The sequence below is a fragment of the Macaca thibetana genome, chromosome 1 (genome assembly GCF_024542745.1).
Source record: "Macaca thibetana thibetana isolate TM-01 chromosome 1, ASM2454274v1, whole genome shotgun sequence".
NCBI lineage: Eukaryota > Metazoa > Chordata > Mammalia > Primates > Cercopithecidae > Macaca > Macaca thibetana.
In genome coordinates, this window is record NC_065578.1 from 107,603,253 (window position 1) to 107,627,436 (window position 24,184).

The window sequence follows — 24,184 nt, forward strand, 5'->3', positions numbered from 1 at the left end:
TAACAAGGCAAAAGTCTTAATGAGAAGAGTGAATTAATTGCAGCCATGGGAAGACGCAAGTGTCATACTTCTCTTGTATATTCCAAAGTTCCAGTGAAATTCCAGGTAATAGAGGTTATTTCCCACGTTGTGAAAGCAAGATTGCAGACACTTCTGATTTTTGTCCCAGTGCTGAAGGAGGGCACACCTCTGTCCTGGAAAATGATATAGGGATGAATGCTCTTCCCATGACTCATTCTGGTCATTCTTCCAGCATCACAGAAACCAAAAAATAGGAATACGGCCAAATACATGATTTGCTATCCCTCTTCTTCAGGTTTCTTACCTGTGTCTTACGGAAAATAACATTGCCTTAAGGATTATGATGAAAATAAGATATCCAAGTATGTGTACAGTTTTGAACAAAATGCTTAGTATGAATTGGTGAATAAATAATTACGTGACTTTTTACTGAATTACATGGATTCTATAAATAATTACTGAATAGCTTTTGTGATTCCTTTTTTTGGCAGTGCTCAAAATTCATCCCTGTATGACCTCAAGTAAACCATGTAACGTTGTGAGCCTGCAGTTTCATCATTTTTTAAATGAAGAAACTAGACAGATTTTCACTCTGACACAGAATGTCAAGTCTCTGAGACACCAGAGACTAGATAAATTTATAGCCTTTAATACATCTCAAAGCACTGTCATTACACAGTGTAGTTGGAGGATGGTGCAGGCTGCTGAGAGGCACGCTTTCCAATGGGATTAATCCAGTCCTCCTCCCTTCACTTCCACATGAATGCTGAGTAGCCCGTGGTCACACTTATCACACCTCAACTCAGGCAAGTTCAGCAGCCACACTTAGGAGACCTGGGCTACAGGACAAATTCCCAAGTCCTAGCCTCAAAAAACCTAGTTGAGGATGGAAGCTGAGAAAGTGAGGAGGTGGTTTGGGGGAGCACGCTCCCCTACTCGTCCCTCTCATCTCAAACTCACCTTCTGCTGCACAGGAACACGGAGGATCACCACCCACCCCTGACTGTGAGCTTGATCTTGCCAGGTTCTGTTAGTGGAATGCAACCACACATCAACGGTGTTAGAGCAACTCAATATATACATATGTATATATCCAATAATATTCTCTGAGAAGCATTCAAGGCCGTGTTCTTTTCAATATATGGGAAAACCAAAAACAACAAAATATCCTCGGGTTTACAAGATTTCCCAAGATACATGGTCATACATGTTTTCAGGGGATATGTACAAATGATTTTGATCACTTAATACCTTGAAAAGAGCTCTTGTGGGACCTGAATGATATTTGTAAGTGACAAGTATGAAACGAGTGTTCAGTGACACTAAAAAACAAATCAACCTACACATAGAGGAAGAGCTATGGACATAGGGATGTGAAACTGGTCTTAAGTATAATAAAAAGCCAAGATGCTGCCCCAGTAAGAGAAAAGAAATCAACATAACAATGGGATGCAGCAAGAGGAATACTGAGCCAGGAGAGAAAATATTTTCAAAAATGAATTATTCATTCACTTTTCAGTAGCTACAGAAAAAAATGCAGAAGACCCAGGGGATATCACGGCAGTCTAAAAGTCTGATATCTTTCACATGTGGAAAAGCCTTAGGATCTGATTCAACTTAGAGAAGGTAGAGTGATTTTGTGACTACCACTAAGAAAATATAAGCTTTTGGGAAACTACCTCTACCTTGACGATTTTATACACACAAGGGATGAGCAATGAGGAATATGCTTAGATGTATTGGGAAAGAGGTGGGCCTGTAGCATTGTCACAAGGGTGCACTAACACTGAGAGTGACTGCTGAAGAAATGGTCCCCATCAGTGACCATCAGGTGAGACCAGGGCCCTAGTGTTTCAGCACAGGCTGGGCAATTGGAATACAGGGCTCCTAAGATTCCATGACACCCCCACCTTCTAGTTCTGTTATTGCAACTGCAGACCGTTACCTGGCACGCTGGCTGCTACCTCCCTCACTCTTGTCAGAGTCGGAGATATAGGCAGTGCATTCAGCTCTGAGCTCAGGCATCCTGGACCCTGTTTTTGTGGTTAAGGACTCTAAAGTGTTGTGGGGTGTTGATCAAGTTTCTCTCAACTGTAAGTTAACAATTCCAGTTATTGTCATCTCTCAGTCCTAATGAAACCTAACTGATTTCACTAGTTTTTGAGCCATCATGTGTTTGGGTTTCTTCTCCCCAGTCCCTGGCTCTACCTCTTCTGCCACAAACGTCAGCATGGTGGTATCTGCCGACCCTTTGTCCGGCGAGAGGGTAGAGATGAACATCCTAGAAATCAACAAGGAATTGCGTACCCAGCTGGCAGAGAGCAATCAGCAGTTCCGAGACCTCAAAGAGAAATTCCTTATAACTCAAGCTACTACCTACTCCCTGGCCAACCAGCTAAAGAAATACAGTAAGTTCTATGTATAGATTCACCATCACAAAAGTGATGAATGACCACCTGTGGCCTCTGAGAAACTGAACGGTCTCTTCATCAAAATTAATGACATCCTTCCCATACCTCTAGGAAAATAGAAATGGATTTTTTAACTTCATGGTGTTAAGGATGGAAAACAGAGGCACAAAGTATTTAGCAACTTTTCCACATTTGCACTCTGGTGTGCGGTGAGAGTAGAATTAAAATCCATCATATTGACTGCTGACACAGGCAACAGAACCACCTGTTTTTCTCAGCAAGAGGCTAAATCATGTTTATGAGAATCCTCTCTGTACCATGTAAGATGCTGCAGACAGGTAACATCTAGTCTGTTGGTCTAAACGTCTGGGACTAATGAACTTCCATTCAGTACAAACTTCTTTGAGGCCCATTAGGCAAAGCTCTATTCTGGGCACCCTGGGGGAAACATAGTGACAATAAACAGCACCCGCTCTAAGGAGTTTAAAGAGGAGACTACTCCTAATAGTAACTGCGGCAGCCATAAGTGACAGCATCAAGAGCAAGGAGTACCATGGTGAGAGGGAAGTCCTGCTTCCTGGGGCACAGGCTCTTATTCCTAAAGAGGAAGAAAGCTGGCACATAAGACACTGTGGAGGTAGCAGTGTAGTGTGCAGAGCAGGGACCCTGGGCTCCTGGGCTCCATCCAAGTTGCCTATCTTCTCTGTGCCTACGTTTCCTCATCTGTTCACTGGGTACTATAATAATACATACCCCAGAAAAGTGGTGCAATGACTTACATGATCCATTTCTTCTAAATCTTCTAGAACAGTTCTTGGCACAGAGAAAACACTCTCTATTAGTTCTTCATTCTACTGTGTTTAACTTAATTCAAAGTTTATTAGTATTTGGGCATATTTCTATTATAGCCTTTGGGTGTTATGCCTCATATTTTATGCAATTATATTCAGATACGATATTTTACATATTTGACATACTTGTGCTTGAAATTTCCAGTACCAGGGAAACCGTGAGTCCCATAGTGCTAAGGGTCTTCCTGACTGTGCAGGATATTATTACCTCATGCCCCAGCGCAGTGTTTTACAGGAGAGGCTGCAAGGCTTGGGAAAATGTCCCAAGATTCAGAGTCAGACCTCAGGGGCTGTGAATTCTGACTCTGCCTTGTTCCAGGTGAATCATCTTCTCAAGCTACTTGATGGGCCCTTGAGTTTCTTTCTTCCCATCTCTAAGTTGGGGAGTATCAGATAACAGAAAGTTGGGAGGTTGATAACTAAAGATGTGGAAATGCCTGCCTAGAGCCTGGTACTGGGGCTGCTTTCATCTTTTGGATGTATGCTGCCACCTGCCCTGTAGGCAGTGACCCCAGCTGCATGTCCAGCCTTGCACTGAGGCAGGCATGTCTGTCTTTTCTCAGAATGCGAAGAGTACAAGGACATCATAGACTCTGTGCTGAGGGATGAACAGCAATTCACGGAGAAGCTGGCAGAGAAGCTCAGGAAAGCTGAGGAGCTCGGGTGAGTAGGCCCCATTGGGGGCAGGCAGATGGGCAGGGGTGTGAATATCCGAAGTGCAGCAACTCAGCTGGGAGAACTAAGAGCTAAGCTGGGCCAGGACAAGGGCAGGCATTTACATGGCAAGCACATGTCACACAAATATTTATAAAATTGAGAACAGTCATCTTAGTAAGTTATGGGTTGCAGTTATTTCTTGAACCTTGTTTTCTCTTTTTAAAACAAGGAATTGTTGAGGTGAAATTTGCATAACCAAAGTTATGCAAAAGAAAGCGAACCACCCAGCAGCATTTAGCACACTCAAAATGGTGTGTGATCACCACCCCATTTACTCTTAGTTAGAATCGCCTCCTGACTGCCGCATGTCATTCGTTCAATCAGTATTGTGGTCTTGACCCTGTTATTTTTTTCTTCTTATATCTTACCAATCCACTGCATTTGCACCTGGTCACATTTCTTTGCATGGCTTTAGCTCTATTTACTGCAAGATGCACTGTGTGAATTTCCATATAGAAATGTCTATGGCCAGGGTGAGGAACTGAAAAGAAATCCATTTGGAACTGATCTAGAAAGACACCGGCTTTTGTTTACAGAAAGAATAGATGAATGGAACATCATCGAGGATCTTACAGGAGCACTCTCTTACATAGAGGGAGCCTTAAAATACATATATATACACCTTAAAAATATATTTTTATTAATATTATTATTTTTCTCTTGGCCACAGGCATTTCTCCAAACATGTGCTGACCTTCTCCTTGGAGGTCTCCTTGAAGACATTCTGAAAGATATCTATATTGTAGTATTAAAACTGATCATTAATTCCTTTCTTTTATTAAATGTTCTCTACTATCTCACCTTAGGCAATATAAAGCCCTGGTTCACTCTCAGGCACGAGAGCTGACCCAGTTACGGGAGAAGTTACAGGAAGGGAGAGATGCCTCCCGCTCACTGAATCAGCATTTCAAGGCCCTCCTCGCTCCTGATGACCTTGACAAGTTCCAGGGTCAGGACCTCCGAGAGCAGCTGGCTGAGGGGCACCGGCTGGCAGAGCGACTTCTCCACAAGCTCAGTCCAGGTGAGGTGGCCACGGGCCGTGATGACACACAGCTCTAGGCTTATGAAAGTCCTCAGACCTCCACACCTCCACAATGACCATTTTATGTATAGTGTATCTTTCCCGTAAACATTTGTGGCTGTGACATGACCAGGACTTCCTGGGTAAAAACAGAGATGGGAAACCCATGGGGCTGGAGGTCACAGTATTGCAAAGGTCTCCTCCTTTCTTGATGGAACATAGTCTTTGGAGCAAGACGCAGCATTTGTCCAGTTTTGAAGGACAGGAAGGAGGCTGTGACAGGAGGCAGCTTGTTAGAGTGAAAAGAGCCCAGCCTAAGAGTGAAGGTTCCCAGGCTCTATCTTCAACGACGTCCTTAGCAACTGTGGTCAACTGATTAATTTATCCTTCCTGGGTTTCTGTCTCTAAATCTGTAAAAGCAAACAAATTGTCTCTGGCATTCAAATGTGGGAACACTTATGACTATATTGCACAATGAGATAAAGCCCCTTGCTGTGTGCTGTTGGAGAAGGTATTTGAAGTGCTGGCATTTGGTGGTAGGAAGTGGTTGAGGCTGGAGCACTCCCCATGGAGACAGTGTCCCTGGATAACACAATCGAAGCCACTTGGAGGGCCCATGAAGTCCCTGATGTATGGAGTATTGTGGGACAAGGCTGTTTGTCCTATTCTAAGAGAAAGATACAGGTTCTAAATGCGAGCTGTGACAGGACACAGAGCCTGTGCCTGGGAATCAGATGTGTGGCAGGATTGGGGAGACAGCTGTTGAAGTCCAGAGAGAGGCTGGACAAGCCTGCAGTGATGTGAAGAGGAAAAAGTCTTTTCAATATTTGGCCACATCTTGATGGTGACCCTGCAGATCAGAAACGCATTGCCTCATGCATCAGGAAACCATTCCAGGGCATTTTGTTAAAGATAAAACATGAGAGCTCTTGTACAGTCTGGTCTCATACATATAGATGTTTGTGTATCCGTGCACATAGGGCTCACTGTACTTGCGTAGGTGAAGTGGGAAATATCTCAATGGACACTTCTGTATTTGCAGAGAATGATGAAGATGAGGATGAAGATGAGATGGATGAGGAGATTGAGAAAGTACAGGAATCACCTGCTCCCAGGTAACACTGAATAATCAGGAGCGGGTAATGGGTGGTAAAATATGAAAAGGGTCTCAGAAAGAACACAAGGCGGGTGAAGGTAGTTACAGATTCCAGATGCAGGATAAGAAACCTGCAGAGTCCACTGATTTCATGCACTCACCCAGCAAGGAAATAGCCCTGTTAACATGCTTGTCCATTGTCTTCATGGTACGCGTAAGCATGACCCTAGATGAACTCACAGCCCAAGGGACTTCCTGCACACACAAAGGAGACATGTTCTCCCCTGCAGTGAAAGCCAGGAGGAGATGCAAAGCTGCTTTCTACACGGTTGTCTTTATGTTCTTTTAAGGAAAGATAAATGGCAGAGAGGCAACAAACAGAGGAATTAGGAAGTACCTAGCAAAGTTGAACACAAAGAAAAGTACCTAGACAAAGAATTTACATTTCATGTCACAATATTAAAATAAAAATAAATTTAGAAGGCACACCATCTCTGGAGTCTACAATGGCTCAAAGGCCTGTATTCCTGTGGCCACAGTAGGTTAACTACAACCCGGCTTAGACACACCGTGTGGCAGCTGTTTTTAGTCTGTGTGTGCTCTCAAGACTGTACCATACAGAGACTTCTGAGTCTCCTTCCTCAGCTCCTACCTACCCAGTGCAGTGATCACCAGCCACTGTTTCGTCTCTGGTTTTCTCTGCTCTGTTGCAGAGAGGAGAGGATTGTCTGTTCCTTTTTTTATTTTATGAGACGGAGTCTCACTGTGTCCCCTAGGCTGGAGTACAGTGGCGCGATCTCCGCTCACTGCAAGCTTCGCCTCCCGGGTTCACGCCATTCTCCTGCCTCAGCCTCCTGAGTAGCTGGGACTACAGGTGCCCACTACCGCACCCGGCTATATTTTTTGTATTTTTAATAGAGACGGGGTTTCACCGTGGTCTCAATCTCCTGACCTTGTGATCCGCCTGCCTCGGCCTCCCAAAGTGCTGGGATTACAGGCGTGAGCCACCGCGCCCGGCCTGTCTGTTCCATCTTAAAGGGAAACTCCCCTTTGCTTTCTGAGACCACTCTCTTATGCCTCCTGTCAAAACCAGTAGGACTTCCTGGGGTCCAATGCCTTTTGTCATTGGATCTTCTGTCATTTCTATCCCACCGGGCACATCAGGGAGGTGCAGATGGCTGAAGGAAAGGAAGTCCCTCAGGACTCACTGGAGAAATGTGCTGTCACTTATTCAAATAGTCACGACCCATCTGACTCCAACCAGCCTCACAGGAGCACCAAAATCACATCTGAGGAAGACAAAGTCGACTCTGCTCTGGTTGTAGAGAATGAACCCTCTCATGATGAAGAGAAGGAAGCTCTAAACATTCTCCCAGGTAGCCTCTCTATTCTTTGTCCCTCCTGCCTCTGTCTAGGCTGAGGAAGATCAATTCTGAGGACAGGCTGCATACATACATATTGGTTTGATTTACATACTAAGACAGAGCTGGGTGCAGTGGCTCATACCTGTAATCCCAGCACTTTGCAAGGTTTAGGTGGGTGGGTCACTTAAGTTCAGGAGTTCAAGACCAGCTTGGGAAATGTGGTGAAACCAATCTTTACACAGAATATGAAAAATTAGCCAGACATGGTGGTGCGTGCCTGTCATCGCAACTACCCGGCGGCTGATGGGGGGAGTCATCTGGACCCAGGAGGCAGAGACTGCAGCGAGTCATAATTGCACCACTGCACTCCAGCCTGAGTGACAGACAGAGATTCTATCTCAAAAAAAAAAGAAAAAGAAATACAGAGAGAGAGAAACAGAGAGAGAGAGAGAGAGAGAAAGAGAAAGAAAGAAAAGAAAGAAAGAAAGAAAAGAAAGAAAGAAAAGAAAGGAAAGAAAGAAAGAAAGAAAGAAAGAAAGGAAGGAAGGAAGGAAGGAAGGAAGGAAGGAAGGAAGGAAGGAAGGAAGGAAGGAAGGAAGGAAGGAAAGAAAGAGAAAGAAAGAAAAAAGGACAGAAGGAGAGAAAGGAAGGGAAAGGAGAGAAAAGAAAAGAAACTATGAGGGAATATTGCACACAGTTATCCGAGGGTCAGAGACCTTTCCTCTCCTCCTTGACCCATGGCATCACTTTGTCTTCCTGGCCCCAATGTCAGCATGTTGGACCACAGGCAGGTGTGACAAAGTCATAGCCATCTGTGTACAGGAGGTAGCTGTCAGGCCTCCTGGCTCGGTTCCTATGTCTCTTGTCACATGCAATAATGATTAGTGTCCCTCAACAATGTTCATGGAGTTTCTATGCCTGTCACAGGCCACTGACAGTCTTGCCTGTGTATTTGGAGCTGTTGTTTCTCTGCATTCACTGTTTTCAGCCGCAGGCTTGGTCTCCTTTAATTCAGCTTGTCCCAGCTAAGCAGCCACCTTGAAAGCAGGACATAAACACTTATACCTTTATCTTGCTTGTAGTTTCCCTAAACAAGGCTGGGCTCTGAGTTCTTCAAACCATGAGTGGCCAATGTTTCTGTGTAGTACCACAGATCCATTTTTATGCAGGGGTTGTTAGAATTTATCCATCAGTTCAGTCTCCTATATAAATTTCTCTAACCATTCATTGACCATGATATATGATGAGATAAATCGGTATTGCAACAACACTTCTGGAGAGTAGTTAGGGCAATTCTTGAATTCTTGTGAGAAAAGTTTTCTTTAACTGTTGGCACAGACTTAGATCAGAGGAGAGGTGATTGTTATCTACCAGATGGGGAGATTTTGTTTCATGGGCCTGGAAAGGAGGCTCATCTACTTCTGACAAGACTTAATTTACGGTGCCTTACAACCTTCCTGTCAAAATGTCACATTCTTACACTGAAGATATTTGTGTCTTGCGCCATGACTGGGCACTGATTCCTTACTGTGACCTGCTCTTCTGAATTTGTTTACAGAAAATCAAAATGATCGTGAGGAAGAACAGGGGAATGTGCCAGTGCTCCCCAGGTAACTGTGGATTTGTGGGCTGTTAGTTCAGTAGTGACACCTGGACACCACGGATCCAGGGAAAATAGGAAGTGACGAATAGAATTGTCTCATCCATTCATCCAACTGCAAATTACCCCTTTTACAATGTTGTCTTCTTTATTGTGGTACTTGAATACCTTTCATTTCTTAATCCCGCTCAAGCATAGGAACAGACAATCAGTTGAGCCAGGTGAACTGACTAAACTCAGGGATTTCCTGATCTCACCTGTGGTCTCCCATGTGGTTAATCCAGAGTGAGATGCATATCTGCTTTCTCTCTGTTTTGTGTCAGCATGTTGGCAACTACTTAGTTGCAAGAGAGAAATTAAAAATAAAAATTTCGTATGATGTCAAAATTTGAAAAAGGGGGAACTTAAAAACACAGCATCTGTGTGTCTGGAATGCCTCAAGAGCTCTGTTCACTTAGATACTGCATGTAAATGTCAACGCCATTTGTGTGAAGGAAGTGAAGGCCTGTGTTAGTTCTCTCTGCTGCAGGTCATGCTGCTAGTTTACAGGGAGAGTCTGGGTCTCCTGCAGCAGCTCCTTTGTGGCAAGTGCCCTGAGCACCTGCTGCTGGCATTTGCTCTGTCCCCAGGGCAGTCACATCCACCCCACATTTAGAAGGATGACTTTTCTCTCTTGGAGAGGCTCCCCCTTCACTTTCTCTGACCACTCCCTTTGTGTCCCATCAAATCACCTGAGATGCTGTGGTGTTGAGTCTGTCTTGATCTAATCTGCTGTCGTTCCTATCCTACCCGGCTCATCAGGAGGGTGCAGGAGTCTGAGGAGAAGGGAGTCCTGCAGGACTTACTAGAGGAATGTGTTTTTTCTCATTCTAGACAGCATGACATGTCCAACTATTACCTGCATAGTGAAGTCTCTTTCTGGCACTGAATGAAGAGAAAGTTTGCTCCACTCAGGATGTTGCCAGGGATTACTCCAATTCCAAATGGGATGAGACCTCACTTGGCTTCCTCGGTAGGCTCCCTATTCTTTCCACCACACAATCTGTCCATAATGAGAGATGTCATACCTTCAGGAAGACACTATGCTTATATACTGGTAGAACCAGGCTCTAGAATTGAGTTTGAAAAAAGGCATCCTAGGGGTCAGTGTTTTGCTCCATCCTCCTCCACAACCACACATTGTCTTTCATCTTTGCCCCATTGTCAAATCACTGTACCCAAGGTTGACCTGACAAATTCATACCAACCTCTGCAGCCTGGGTGCAGGATGTATCCACCAGTCCTCCTGATTTAGATTTAATCTGTCATCTCACATGAAATCTTCTAATTTTCCTTCTCAAATAACCTGAGTTTCTCTGCCTGTCCAAGGCCACTGGCAGCCTTATCTATATCCTTGGAGCTGTCATTACCCTCGTTCACTTCTCTCAGGCTAGACTCCCTCCCCTTTTAGCAGGCTTGTCTTAGCTAAGAGGTCTCTGAGTACCAGAACATGACACCACTATTAGATTTTGTATGTTTATGAAAGGAGGCTGGGCCCTGGAACTCCCTGCCTCATGAAAGGCCTATGTTTCCATGTAGCATTAGAGATTCATTTGATTTAATCTGTGCCTCTAAATGTACATTCTACAAAAACACCAACAACAGCTTATCTGAAGGAAACATACTGAATACTGCAGTAACCTGCTAGGAAACATTTAAGTAGATCTCCAGGATCTGTTAGTAAATAGAATATGGTTAACATTTTGCTGTGACTCAGGACAGAAGGGACTGTGATGATGACCTGTCATATCAGGGAGATTTGCTCCATGGCTCAGGAAAGCAAACCTAGTGACTTTTCACAAGGCTCACCTTGAGGCCTCCTGGAAAATTTCTCTCACAATAGCCTGTTATCACACCAAGTATATTTATGCCCCTAAGTAGGTTTGGACACAAGGTTGTGAATGTATAAATGTGATTAAGTTCATCTGACTGGTCTTCTCTTAATTTACTTGCAGAAAAGCAAAATAATCTTGAAGAGGTGAAAGGAAAACAAACAATTGATCCCAGGTAATTAAAGAAATTCAGGGGCTGTCTATTCAGGGGTGACACCTGTGGAACTCATATCCACAGAAAACCAGAAAGTCCTGAATATCAGGACTTCAGCCAACCAGAAATGATCCTTTCTAACCATGTTTTACATTTTCATTGTGATCCTTGCATTGTTAGCCATTTTGTGTTAACTTCTCAGGTTCAGTACATAAAACCAGTTGATCCTGTGAAAAACTAATCAGTCCCAGCGATTTCCTTAAAGCAGGGATCCTCTTATGTTTTCAACCAGCCTGAGATGCATATCTGCTTTCTGCTAGTTTTGCATTAACACAATGCTAAGCATTTCTAGGCAAGGAAATTGGGTAGAAAAAAATTATTATACCACACATAATAATGAGAGAAGGACTTCATGGCATGAGAGTTTGGGGATATAATTATGCCTCAAATGCTATGTTTACTTGGCCCCTACACATAAAATTTAATACCATTTTTAAAAAAGGAATGAAGCTACCATTATGGAACATGATATTCAGTAAGTCACGACTGTACCATACAGAGAGACTCAGTCTCCTTCCTCAGAAAATCGTGATCTGGCCACTTTGCTGAGCTCCTGATGCTTCTCTCTCTCTCTCTCATCTCTCTTTCCCTCTCTCTGTATTGCAACCCACCCCATGGCAACCACACTGTGACCCACCGAGAAGAGGAGAATATTGAACTCTTTAATGGGCTGCCCCATTTGTTTCTGCCATCACTCCCTCCTGCCTCACGTGAATCCAGCAGGGCTCTGAAACTCCTTGGATTAATCCTTACTCCTTCCTACCTTACAGGCTCAGCAGGGGACCACTGAGGGGGGACAAGCGTGAAGTCCCCCAGGAGTCACTGGATGGATGTTGCTTGACTCCTTCCATCCTTCCTGACCTACCTCACTCCTACCGCCCTTATGGGAGCACTTCGTACTGTTTTGAAGAAAAGCAAGTCAGCTTGGCTCTTGTAGACAGTGAGTACTCCATTGTGACCACAATAAATCGTCCCAGGTAGACTCTGTAATCCTTGCACCCCTGGCTGGACAGAGATGTGTCATTGGGGTGGGCATGACTCACAGACACAGGATGTTTTGCATCAGAATCGAAAATCAAGTTGGAAGCACAGACATGGGGTGGGTCAGTGAGCTTTGCTCTCTTTCTCATCTCAGACCAGGCCTGTGTCACCCTGGGCCACTGTCACGACATTGACAAATTCAAACCAACCTACGCAGCACGTGCCCAACAGGTGTCGGTCAGGCCTCTTAATCTGAATAAGATTTGTCTTGCCAGCTATTGTGTTCCTTACAAGTTCCTTTCTGTAACCATGTCCTTTGAGATTCTCTATGCCTGCCCAAGGCCTGTGGCATCTTAGTCTACTTTTCCTTAAAGATATTACCCAAGTTTCAAAGAACCTAGCCTCATTATCTGTGTCTCTGATGTTAGCCTGTTTTAGGTGAGCAGTACATTTGCTTTTGTTATGTGTCTAGAAACAAGACTGGGCCTTGTCACTCCTAGATGTCACAAACAACCAATGTCTCTTTGTAGTACCAAAGTTTCATTTTGATTCGAGGGTCTGTACGTTCTCTCCTTCATTCTAATTTCAGTGTCTAAAATCCTTGCAACCTTGAACAATGTGGGTATTTGATGACTGAAGGCTGAATATTGCAGTTTTCCTTCTAGAAAGCCATTGAAGTGTTTGCCTTGAATTGGTGTGAAAAATTTGCATAGCTATTTGCACAAAATCAGGACTGTTGATGTTGTGATAACGATCTATAACAACAGGGAGATTTCATTCCTAGGCTCAGGGAAGAAAACCAAAGCATCTCTCTCTTGACAGGACCTCAGGCCTCCTGGAATGTTTCTCTCACATTGTCTTGTTCTCCCACTGAGGAAACTGATGTTCCTATGTTAGGATTGCACAGTGGGCTGTTTGTGTGTGTAGGAGAACCTGCTTAATGTGTTTGTCTCTGTCTGAATTTATTTGCAGAAATTGAAAAGGATCAAGAGGAGCTAGAAGATCAAGACCCACCGTGCCCCAGGTAACTCTGAGGAATCATGGACAGTTAATACAGTGTTGTATCCGGAGTCTCGGATGCAGGGAAAATCAGAGTGTACAGAATATACCTGCTCCATCTGTTCAGCCAGCCATGAAATAGCCATATTCATAAGGTTGACTCTTTTCATTGTACACCTATATTTGTATTTCTCCCTTATTAATTCATTTGAATTCTATTAATCTGCATTCAGTTGACTCTGTTGAACTGATCAATCACAGACATTTTCTGCAGTTCCCTTTTCTGTCCTTTTTGCTTAAGTGAAGTTGAGCTGCACATCTGATGTCTGCCTCATTGGCATTACCATGTTTACAAGTATTTGACAGCAGAAAAGTGAATGAAAATAACTCTGTCATGCTACAATGTTCAGAGCAAGAGATGTTGAGGATACAGGAACTCTGTCTGGGAAGCCTCAAGAGCCTGTATTAATTTGGCTACTGATACTAATTTCAACAAAATGTATGCAAAAGTGCCCAATGCACTGTGTCCTGGCAGTTTCCCACAGGGATCACTCCATTACCTTCCTCCCCAGATCATTGCCTGCCCAGTGCACTGAGAGCCTGTCACACTCTGTTTCCTGCTCGAGACAGGGAATGATGGTTGTATCTCCCTGAGGGGACTGTACTTTGCTTCCTCTGGGCCTTCCTGAGGGCCTCCCTATAGAACCAGCTGGGCGCAGTGGTGTTGGTTCTCTCTGTTGTTTATCTTCTGTCATCTTTACCCCAGCTTGATCCAGGATCTGCCAGAGGTGAAGGAGCAGGAAATGCCAGAGGACTCCGTGGATGAAGTTTACTTGACTCCTTTAGTTCACCGTGACCTATCTGACTGCCACCAGCCTTATAGCAGCACCTTGTCCTCACTGGAGGATCAACTTGCCTGCTCTGCTCTGGATATAGCCTGTGAGTACTCCAGCCTGGAGGTCACAAAGCTCCACTGTCCTCCCAGGCAGCCTCTGTATGTTTTGTTTCTGCAACTCGTGCAGCTGAGACAGACCACCTCCGCAGGCAGGCCCTAGACACTGAGCCTGTTTTGAATCTGGCTCTTGGATGCAGTTTTCAGCACGGACATCCACTGGGTAGAACTTCCTCTTCTCCTGTCCCAAGTGACTCCTCTGTCACCTGGCTCCTTCTCACAAGAGCAGGCTGTGGCTATAAAAACAGGCCAGACAGGGGTGTGGTGAGGGCTTATGGCAAATTCTTGGCCACAGTATATTTATATAACAGACCCCCTTCTTTAAGATACGGCATCTCTGTTTTCTGAAATTATGTTGCAAACTATATGTCCTTATCTCTTCTCTGGCCATCCATCTATGCTGGGAGTTTTTCCCAATTATTTGGAGGCCTGTTTCATGATTCCTGTGTCCCAGGCTAGATTCTCTTCTTCAGGGATCCCCAGCCATAGGGCCATGGGCCGTTATGGGTCCATGACCTGTTAGGAACTGGGCCGCAGAGCAGGAAGTGAGCATTGGGAGAGCATTTCAGCCTGGATTCCACCTCCTGTCAGATCAGCGGGGGCATTAGATTCTCACAGGAGCTCGAATCCTATTGTGAAGTGCACATGCCAGGAATCTAGATTGTGCTTTCCTTATGAATCTAATGCCTGTTGATTTGTCACTGGCTCCCAGTGACTGTCACCCCAGATGACACCACCTAGTTGCAGGAAAACGAGCTTAGGGTTCCCACTGATTCTACATTATGGTGAGTTGTATAATTGTTTCATTATATATTACAATGTAATATTTATAGAAATAAAGTGCACAGTAAATGTAATGTACCTGAATCATCCCACAACCATTCCCCCTAACCTAGTCCCTGAAAAACTGTCTTCCATGAAACCAGACCCTGGTGCCAAAAAGGTTGGGGACTGTGGCTCTACTTCCTCCGAGGGGTCCTCCCTCCACTGACGCAGTCCAGTGTCCCTTCCTCTATGCGTGGCCAGGCTTGCATCCTCTGCAGAGCTCCAGTGGTTTTCTCCACGTGTGGGTTTCTAGTTTCAATCAAGTTTTGGGCTCAGTGCTATATGCTCATGAAAACCATCAACAACTAGTGTCCCTCATGAGGTTCTGGCATAACCGATGAGCAAAGCAGAGTGGTTCCTGTCCCCATGACGTCCAGAAAACCCTTTCTCTGAGCAAGTGCCCCTTGAGGTAGCAGCTTCACAAGACGTGTAAAAACCAAATCCAGTTTTCATTTCTTCTTGCTCATTCTCTCTCTTTTTTTTAACTTCTATTCTGGGAATTTCATGTAGATTTTGGGGGGTTTTACCCATTACATTGTCTTCTAGTAAGAGCAAGTAACTCTGTGCTGTCCCTCAGTATATTGAATTATGTTGTAATGAAATTAGCAAAAATGCCAGGTGTCGTGATTCACGCCTGTAATTCCAGCACTTTGGGAGACCAAGGAGGTGGATCGCCTGAGCTCAGGAGTTTGAGACCAGCATGGGTAACATGGTGAAACCCTGACTCTACAAAAAAAATTAGTGGGGCATGGTGGTACACACCTGTAGTCCCAGCTTCTCGGGAGGCTGAGGTGGAAGGATCCCCTGAGCCTGGTTAGTTGAGGCTGCAGTGAGCCACGATTTCACCACTGCACTCCAGCCTGAGCAACAAAGTGAGACCCTGTGTCACTCTCTCACAAACACACACACACACACACACACACAGAAAGAAACTAGCAACAAAGATGTTGGCCTCTATTCTATTTTGGTCAGTAAGTGCCTTTCATACTGGGACCATCCCCATTCCCATTTTGCATTTCTCCCTGAGTTTCAAAAAAGCAAATACTTTTCTAGGATCACAGTGATTCATGAAACAATTAAAATACACACTGTCCTTGCACCTGCTGTATGTCCTGCCCCTTTGCAAGCAAGCTCTGTCCTGCTATAACCCATTCAGGGTTCAAGGGACACTGCCAAGTGGGCAGTGGCATCTCCATGTTGGAGCTGAGGTCACTGAGGCATTTTTAAGAAAACAGAAAACCTTGCAGAGAATGAGGATGTGGAGAGGGGAGGAGAGAGAGGACCCCACAGCAACGTGGATCCAGCCCTGCAGGCCCTGTCTGTATCCTGAGCCCAACCTGGACTGGCGTAATGTCATTGGAAGTCTTTTCTTAGTCCACTCAGAATGTGTATTCCTCTCCCTGTGGAAATGGAAATAATCTGTTTAAGGGGTGCCACCCGAACGCCACTGGAGCAGTGGGTAATGTGAGGATCGTGTCCTCTGTTACCTTCCTAAGGAACCGCACATGCTGATCTGTGGCTCTTGTGGCCCCTGAATTTCTGGGAAGGGACTGGTCCCTCTCCTACATTGCCTCTGTCTGCTGACACCCACTATATGGCAATAGGATGGATATGTGTGGGCAGGGGGTCAAACCATTATGGGCAATGGGAAATTCAAAATGCCCCAGAACCCAGAAATTTTGCCTCACTTAGTGTTTGGTCTGTAGCATCCCAGCCCCCTTTCTCGTGGTTCTTTCTCAAAGCCTCGCAGCTCTAACTCTTGGCCTGTTCTTACACCCCTGTGTGGGGAAAAAACAGCTCCGCCTCTCTTGCGAGCTGAGGGCTCTCTAGAACTTTCCCTCTAGACACAGGAAGGAGATGAATAATAACCGAATAATCGGGATGTTCTTGTTAGACGATCCAAAGCCCTCTGGGCTGCAGCAGAGGTTTTTCATTCAGGGACACCCCAGCCTGGGCCCCTACCCTGTCAGCGTCCCCAGACACAGACAGAAAAGGTGACGTCGCTTGCATTCAGGCACAGACAGGAAAGGTGATATCGCCTGCATTCACATGAGGTCTGTCTGTGTGGCGTGGGTCACTGGGTGGCTTTACTGAGAGCAGGGACATTAGGGATGGGTGTTCTGGTCGTCTTAACAAAGGGAAAACTCAGGTTGTTCTTACCGAAGCCCCTTCTCCTTTCAGCTCCCACCAAGAGGGCCTGCCCCCAAGGGACTTGGAGTGCAGACTTGAGCTACCACCTGTCAGAGGTGCAGGCTTCACAGGCACAGCTGGAGCCCAAATGTCTGCGACTACAGCTGGATCAAGGGAATGGCTTGGCCAGGCAGGGCCTTTCCTCTACCACTTGCAGCTTCTCAGCCAATGCTCATTCTGGGAACCAATGGCCCTTCCAAGGTAGGGAAGGAAACGGCGTCATGAAGATCTAATCCAGGTGTTGGTGGTCACGGTGCTGTGGGTGCAGGAGAGAATGGGACCACTCTGTGCTTCCTCAGGGTCAAGATGAAATTCACGATGCTCCAACCCAGTGAGATGAGCAAAGGTTCTGGGTTTGCCACTTTCTGCTTGTTGACTTTAGCTTAGGTTTTTGTGTTTTTGCTATTTACATCTCTGTTCCCTCATCTGAGATAGCTGAAAAATTACATCTACCTGCAATCTCTGTTGGGAATATTAATTATTATAATTTCCAAAGGGCCTGATTCCATAAGAATTGCCCCATAAACCTATGAATAGGTGTTATCTAATCCTTTTATCTTTCTGCTCAATTTACACTTAGAAAGTGACTTCACGGATGATGTCTCCTCTGAGATAGAGCAGTTATGAAGATCTCTGCTTTCTAGGGCCCCTCCTCCTCTCCTTTCTCACACAGACTCTTCTGCCAGTTTTCTTCCTCTCCTTCCCCATCCCTCATGAAGCCAATTTTCCCCTATCAGGCACTTTCAGTAACAACCTATGAGGCACATTGAGTAACAGTGTAAATCCTGGGCCCACACTCAGTCTCCTGACATGTCCAGCTTCCTCTGCTTTTTTTCCTGCTTTTTTTTGAAATAAAAGGGACCATGGAAAGTGTTCACATTAGTGTCTTTTATGAAATTCCATTTAGTTTAAATTCTCCACTCATGTCCACGGCCATGTCCTCAGTTCCTGTCTCACAGGGATCCACTTCTGCTCAGATTTCCTTAAAACCCAGGGTCGTGTTCATTCTCACTCGCTTCCCACTCAGTATCTCCTCCTGGAGCCCCTGGGGATGCCTGGTGCTCATCTGTCAGGCGATGGCCTCGGCTGAGGAATGAGGGGACCCCTGTCCTCAGGAGGAGGGAGGGTTGGATGAGATAACGAGCACCATCTGGGCCCATGGAGAGGACACATGGAAGGCGCTCAGGGAGTGTCGGGGGATACGCAGTCCCTGACACGTCCCGGGATGACTTATTTAAACTGATTTCTTCCCACTGGACTCTCCTTTGCTTCTCTATGGATTCTCACACCCCCAGCCAAGACTCACCCCACTGGCTCAGACACACTCCCTGTTGCTCACTTTCCCTGCAGTCCAGAGCCTGAACCAGGCACCAGGTAAGAGGACAGAGTGAATGCCTTTTGTTTCATTAATATTTTCCTTCACCTGGTGATTTCTCCTGCTGTCTACCAGGTCATTTGTTTCTTCCACACCTTTTCTTTCTCATTCTTCTCATGTCTCTAATTTTTTTTCCCTATTTCATTGGACCAGAATAGTGATGATACTGTTACATTCAATCTCTCCCAAATCCCTATATAATATTTTTCCTTTAAAATAACATGTACAGGCCAGGCGTGGTGGCTCATGCCTGTAATCCCAGCACTTTGGGAGGCCGAGGCAGGCAGATCACGAGGTCAGGAGATCAAGACCATCCTGGCAAACACTGTGAAACCCTGTTTCTACAAAAAATACAAAAAAAAAAAAAAAAAAAAAATAACCCGGCGTGGTGGTGGGTGCCTGTAGTCCCAGCTTTTCGGGAGGCTGAGGCAGGAGAATGGCATGACTCGGGAGGCAGAGGAGCTTGCAGTGAGCAGAGATCACGCCACTGCACTCCAGTCTGGGTGACAGAGCAAGACTCCGTCTCAAAAAAAAAAAAAATTAAAAAAATTAAAAAGTAAAATAACATAGTATGTACAGATATATGCATTTATGTCATTTGTCCCATTATGTGTGACTATGTATATCTGGTGTGTATACTACATAGGGTGTATATATATGCAGTAGATCATATAATGATGCAACTTTTGTAAATTCTCTAGGTTTAGTCTTCCTGATTCTTTCCTCCCATCAGCTGCTGTCACCTCTGTCTGGTCTCACCTCTGTGCCACATGGGCTGCCACCCTGCCAGGCCCTTTCATTCCCATCTCCTGTGTGAACCCAGCTCTGATTTAACTTTGATTTTTGTAATCTCTGCTCTCCCCAAAGCATAGCCTACATAGAGTATTATTTCCTTGGCTTTATATTATCTACCTGGAAGCTATTTGTGTTTCTTAATCCTGTGTTTCTTATTGATGTAAATTGGCAGTGCCTTTGGCTCCAGGCAATCTTGTCATTACTGAGTAATGTAGGAAAGATCAACAAAAAAGAAAATTTTAAAGTGACTCTACTGGCTTCCCCTTACCTGTTGGATGTTCTTGTCCAAGACCCCCTTCTTGATTTGATGTCCTCTGGGTGGAAGAGAAAGTCACAATTAGGTCATGAATGCCAGTGAATCCCACTGACTGTGTTTTTATTTTCAGAGCTGGTTTTAGAGCCCTCCCTGGGGATGAAGAACCCTCCCCAGCTGGACGATGATGCACTTAAAGGCTCAGCAGACAACACACAAGGGCATCAAGTCATTGGCCAGATTCACGCCTCCAGTGTCCTGAAACCAAAGATCATCAAACGAAAATTCTCATTCAGCAAGTGGAGACTGGCATGCAGATTCCCTGGCCTGCAAGCTTAGAGTGCAGAGGTAATCACATCTATGGCGGATAGCTGCATTCACTTCTTATTTCTCTGTCTATTATTGACAGCTCATTCTCCTACTGCTTTTTCTCTTCCATTTGTTCTAACAGCTGCTGTAACCTCTGTCTGGTGTTACCTCTGTGTCCCATGGGCTCCCACCCTGACAGGCCCTTTCTGTCCCCATATCTTCTTTGCTCTCTGAACTGTGCTCTATTCCTTCTTCTAGTGTCTTGACAGCCCGTCTCATGGCCACAGGAGAGCCAGGCCTCCTTGTCCTCATCCAAGTGCATAGGTTAAGCTGCTGAACACAGGAATATTTGCCTGGAATCACACACTCTCTTGGGAAATTTAATTTTCCTGTCTGCATCCCAACTCCATTGCCTCTTTCTGCAGAAATCATTGCTTCAATACATCATTTACACATAGATTTTCCTCTTGAGTCTTCTTCTGAGCAACCCAACTGAGTCAACTCTTAATCATCATTTGTTCTTCTGAATGAGCAGTGTTAAAACTAAGCACAAAGAGCCCCACTTAGGAAACTAAATTAGAACCGGGGTCACAGGCGGGAGTTCCCCACTGGCCTGGAGTCAGGTTTGTCTTCAGCCCAAGATGTGCAGCCTAGTGTCAATGTGGATGGGGTTGCCAGAGTCTCAGTGTTCTCACCTCATGGACTCATTTGAGCTAATGTTAACTGGACAACATTTATGACATACTAAAGGGACATCACTCCAAAAGTACATGCACAGGGCAGGACTTCAAAACCATCATGAGGTTCATCGTTCCAACCTCTCTCCTTTTTATTCTCATTTCCACTTCTACAAGTCCAGTGAAGGGTCTAAAATGCAAGTCAGATGAATCTTGAGGCCAGAGTATATGAGAGAGCATTTTATGAATTAACTTTGAGAAAAGTGACTCCAGGACCAGCTTAATGCATACACAAGATGACAGACAAAAATCTGTCTATAGGACAATCTTTGCTTTGGCCCAGCCCAGTTGATAAGAGAGAGATTGAACTGAAATTGTCAGGGAGAAGGCTACAATACATAGAACCACTGGGAACAAAGCCAATCATGAGAGAAATGGGGAAAGGAAAGCAAATGATGAGAAACTGGGCTGGTCCATTTAATATCTCTAAATCCTGCTTCCATGTAATAAGCACCTGCTGAGGTTTCCATTAAGATGAATGCCTTGAACTCACACCTCGAGATTCTCACTTACATGGCCTGGGGTGTGGTTTGAGCATCTGTAGTTTTAAAATGCTCCCATATGATTCTAATATGTGGCTAAAGGTGACAAGGACCCCTGGTGTACCGTGACCTCAGGTTACCAACATGGAAGTGTCGCATACGTGTGGCTACTCCACAGAAAAGGCTGAGTATCCATCAGTCTTTGATGGGATCTGTATTTCCCTCTCAATAGTACTATTTGTATAGCATAGAAAAAATCAATAAGACGAACAAGAAAATTAATAGATTAGACTTTTAGCCTCTGCTTGAAGCACACTTGCTCAGTTTTGAATAAAAGATAAGAAATAGTCATTATATTAACACCTAATGTATTGAAATAATACCTCCCATATTACATATAGTGGAATTTAGTATTTTTTCTTTTTTCTTTTTTTTTTGCATTTTAAAGGAAAACTTCCAGTTTACATTTCCCCACACCCATTTTATAGCCCACTCATGCGCTCACCACTGCAATGTGAAAATTTTACTTTTGGTCAATTATTGTCCTTCTGCAAAATCGCCAAAGAGAACTCATCAGTCTCACTATCCTGAAGAGAATACAGTAACACAGTAAGACTGAAATTCTGCAAGAGACTGTGTATGAATACTTCTTCATACCTCTCTTCACACTGGCATAAAATATTAAAAAGAAACCTTTCCCAAAATGTACTAGGGGAAAACAGTAAGTGGGAGGGGAGAATGTAGTAAAACAAAAACTAATCCATTTCACTTTGTACTTCAGAGTTTTCTTGCTCTAGATATTGAGAATATTTCTAGAAATGCCTTAAGGTGGAACCAGATGTGAAATCAATTTCAGGGCATTAAGGAAAATATGTTGGGCCGTGGTTACAGTCCCCGCTCTCTCTTTGCTAACACCATTTTGAGTCGCTTTTTAAAAATTCCCGTTCTTTCCTGATCCCCTTTGGACAAATACTTATAATTATCTTCTTTTTTTTTTTTTTAACTAGCCAAAGAAGCAGCAGCAACATCATATTTATTTGTAAAACTTTATTGCCGTCCTAACCAAGGTGACCCAACCGTCTCTCATGACTGTTGAGACCTCCAGATTGGAGCCTTTCCTCTTGCTTTCTCCAATCTTTGTTGAAACGGCCTTAGTGGGTGGATTCTAATTCCTGGGTTGTCAATAGCAAGTCATGTGGCCTTAGTTCAATCTTACCCCTGTGGCATCACTACTTCTCTGTCGTAAAAGATGGACCTGGATGTGATGTTGTCTGAGGTTCCTGCTGCTTCTCCCATCCCATGGCCCTCCCATTCCGCCCTAGAAGACTAGGACATGGAGTTGTAAGGTGGTGGGGTTCTCTGCAAAGGGTCCTCTCCTCCTGCTCCCCTCTGTTTCTGGGCAGGCATGATGGATGCTGAGCACATCCTCACTGGGAGGAAAAGCCATCACTCTGCTCCAGACAGAGGGGATCAGGAGGAAAAGGGCTGATGTTCCCCACTGCTGGTTGTGCATAGGTGGGGTCCTTATATCCTGCACCCCAGGCTGACTGGAAGTTCAGGGAAGTTCAGGAGTGTTTTTTTCTCACTTGTGGATGGTGCTTCACCCTTCAGTAAACCCACGGCCCACGCTTCAGCTCATCCTCCTGGCAGGTGATCCTTTTGCCCCTGATATATCACTACCTAGCAATCCGTCCAGACTCAGCCATCAGGAGGACCTGACAAAAATGCTCATTTGATTTTTTTCTCTCTCTCCCCTACAGATACCAAATACTGCTGGAAGGATGCAAAGGGTGAAAGGATGTCACAAAAAGTAGCTTTTCCACTTGATGAAAACAACTAAAACAGCAAAGAAAGTTCAAATCAAAACACAATACTGCAGGGGTCCTTCACTGAGGATTGAATTTTAGACACAGAATACTCTTGATGGTTTCAACCCACTATGCTCCTTTGATTTGAGAAGCCACAGTCCATCCCCCTCCTATTGTAATCAATGCCTAGGGAGACCAATGCCCAGATGGACAAACAGCATTCACAGGCCTTAGCCCTGCTCCTCTCAATTCCCATCGTGTATAGAACAGGAGTCAGGAGCCGCTGGCAGGAGACAGCATGTCAACCGGAACTCTGCAAGGGCAGAGTATGAACAATGCCATGTTCTTGCTGAAAACGCTTAGCCTGAGTTTCACAGGAGGTAACACTCAGACAACTGCAGAATGTAGAACATTGAACAAGACAACTGACCTGTCCCCTTCAAACAGTCCATGTCACCACCAAGAACACAACAAAAACAAGAAGAGACAATTTGGGCTCAAAAAGACTAAAAAGGCTATGTAGTTTGTGCTTTTTTAGTCATTTTGAACCCAAAACATCTCTTCCTCTTTTTGTTGTCATTGATGGTGATCACATGTAATGTTTGTAGAGGACAGGTTGACTGTGTGGCTCAATGGTCTACATTCTGAAGTTATCTGAAAATGTCCTCATGATTAAATTCAGCCTAAACATTTTGCCAGGAACTCTGCAGAGTCCATGCTGTGAGCTTCCTACCTCAGTCCATCTGCAGGCAGAGAAGGCCCAGTGTGTCCATCCCCATTGTTGTGATACTAGGATGGTCACTTGGTAAAGGAGGTGTCTAGGAGCTCTGTCCCTTGTAAAGTCATCTTGGTTATAATTAATTTGGAAAGTGGTTTGAAACAGTATCAACATCCTGTATTCTAACAATCTTCCTCTGAGTATTTTATCATCGATTAACCACCCCTGCCTGTGTCAGTTATTATATTTATGTCTGTACTTTGAAAATTTTCTATCTCAAAATCTTACTTTAGACTTGCTTTTGCTGGCATTCTTCATAAGAAAAAATATTCCCTGCCCAAATTTTAACTTTCATCCAAAATTAATTTTAATTCTTTTTGCTGGCATTCTGTTGTGATAAAGAAGATTCTCTGCCCCAATTTTAACTTGCATCCAAAATTAATTATAGTCCATCAGTTAAAATGTTTAAGTTTTAAATCTCTCCATTAAAACATTTTTTGCTTCTCACTCTGGACTATTGGATTTTTTATGGATAATGTTTTAAGCTTTATTATGATTGATTTTGGTGTATAAGAATTTAGATTAATTTAAAAA

The 24,184-nt window shown here is 44.5% G+C and overlaps 1 protein-coding gene across 1 annotated transcript; it reads left to right on the forward strand.

Annotated features, from left to right (window-relative positions):
* Positions 1-1,974: 1,974 nt before the first annotated feature.
* On the forward strand, positions 1,975-22,904 carry LOC126950627 (neuroblastoma breakpoint family member 4-like). The gene is given in 16 exon segments (XM_050784492.1): positions 1,975-2,429; positions 3,847-3,946; positions 4,807-5,021; positions 6,064-6,136; positions 7,282-7,493; positions 9,040-9,091; positions 9,280-9,366; positions 9,955-9,992; positions 9,995-10,093; positions 11,076-11,127; positions 11,937-12,106; positions 13,120-13,171; positions 13,913-14,085; positions 17,105-17,314; positions 19,670-19,876; positions 22,825-22,904. Coding segments are annotated over 16 exon segments (2,058 nt in total). The 5' UTR covers positions 1,975-2,191.
* Positions 22,905-24,184: the final 1,280 nt, after the last annotated feature.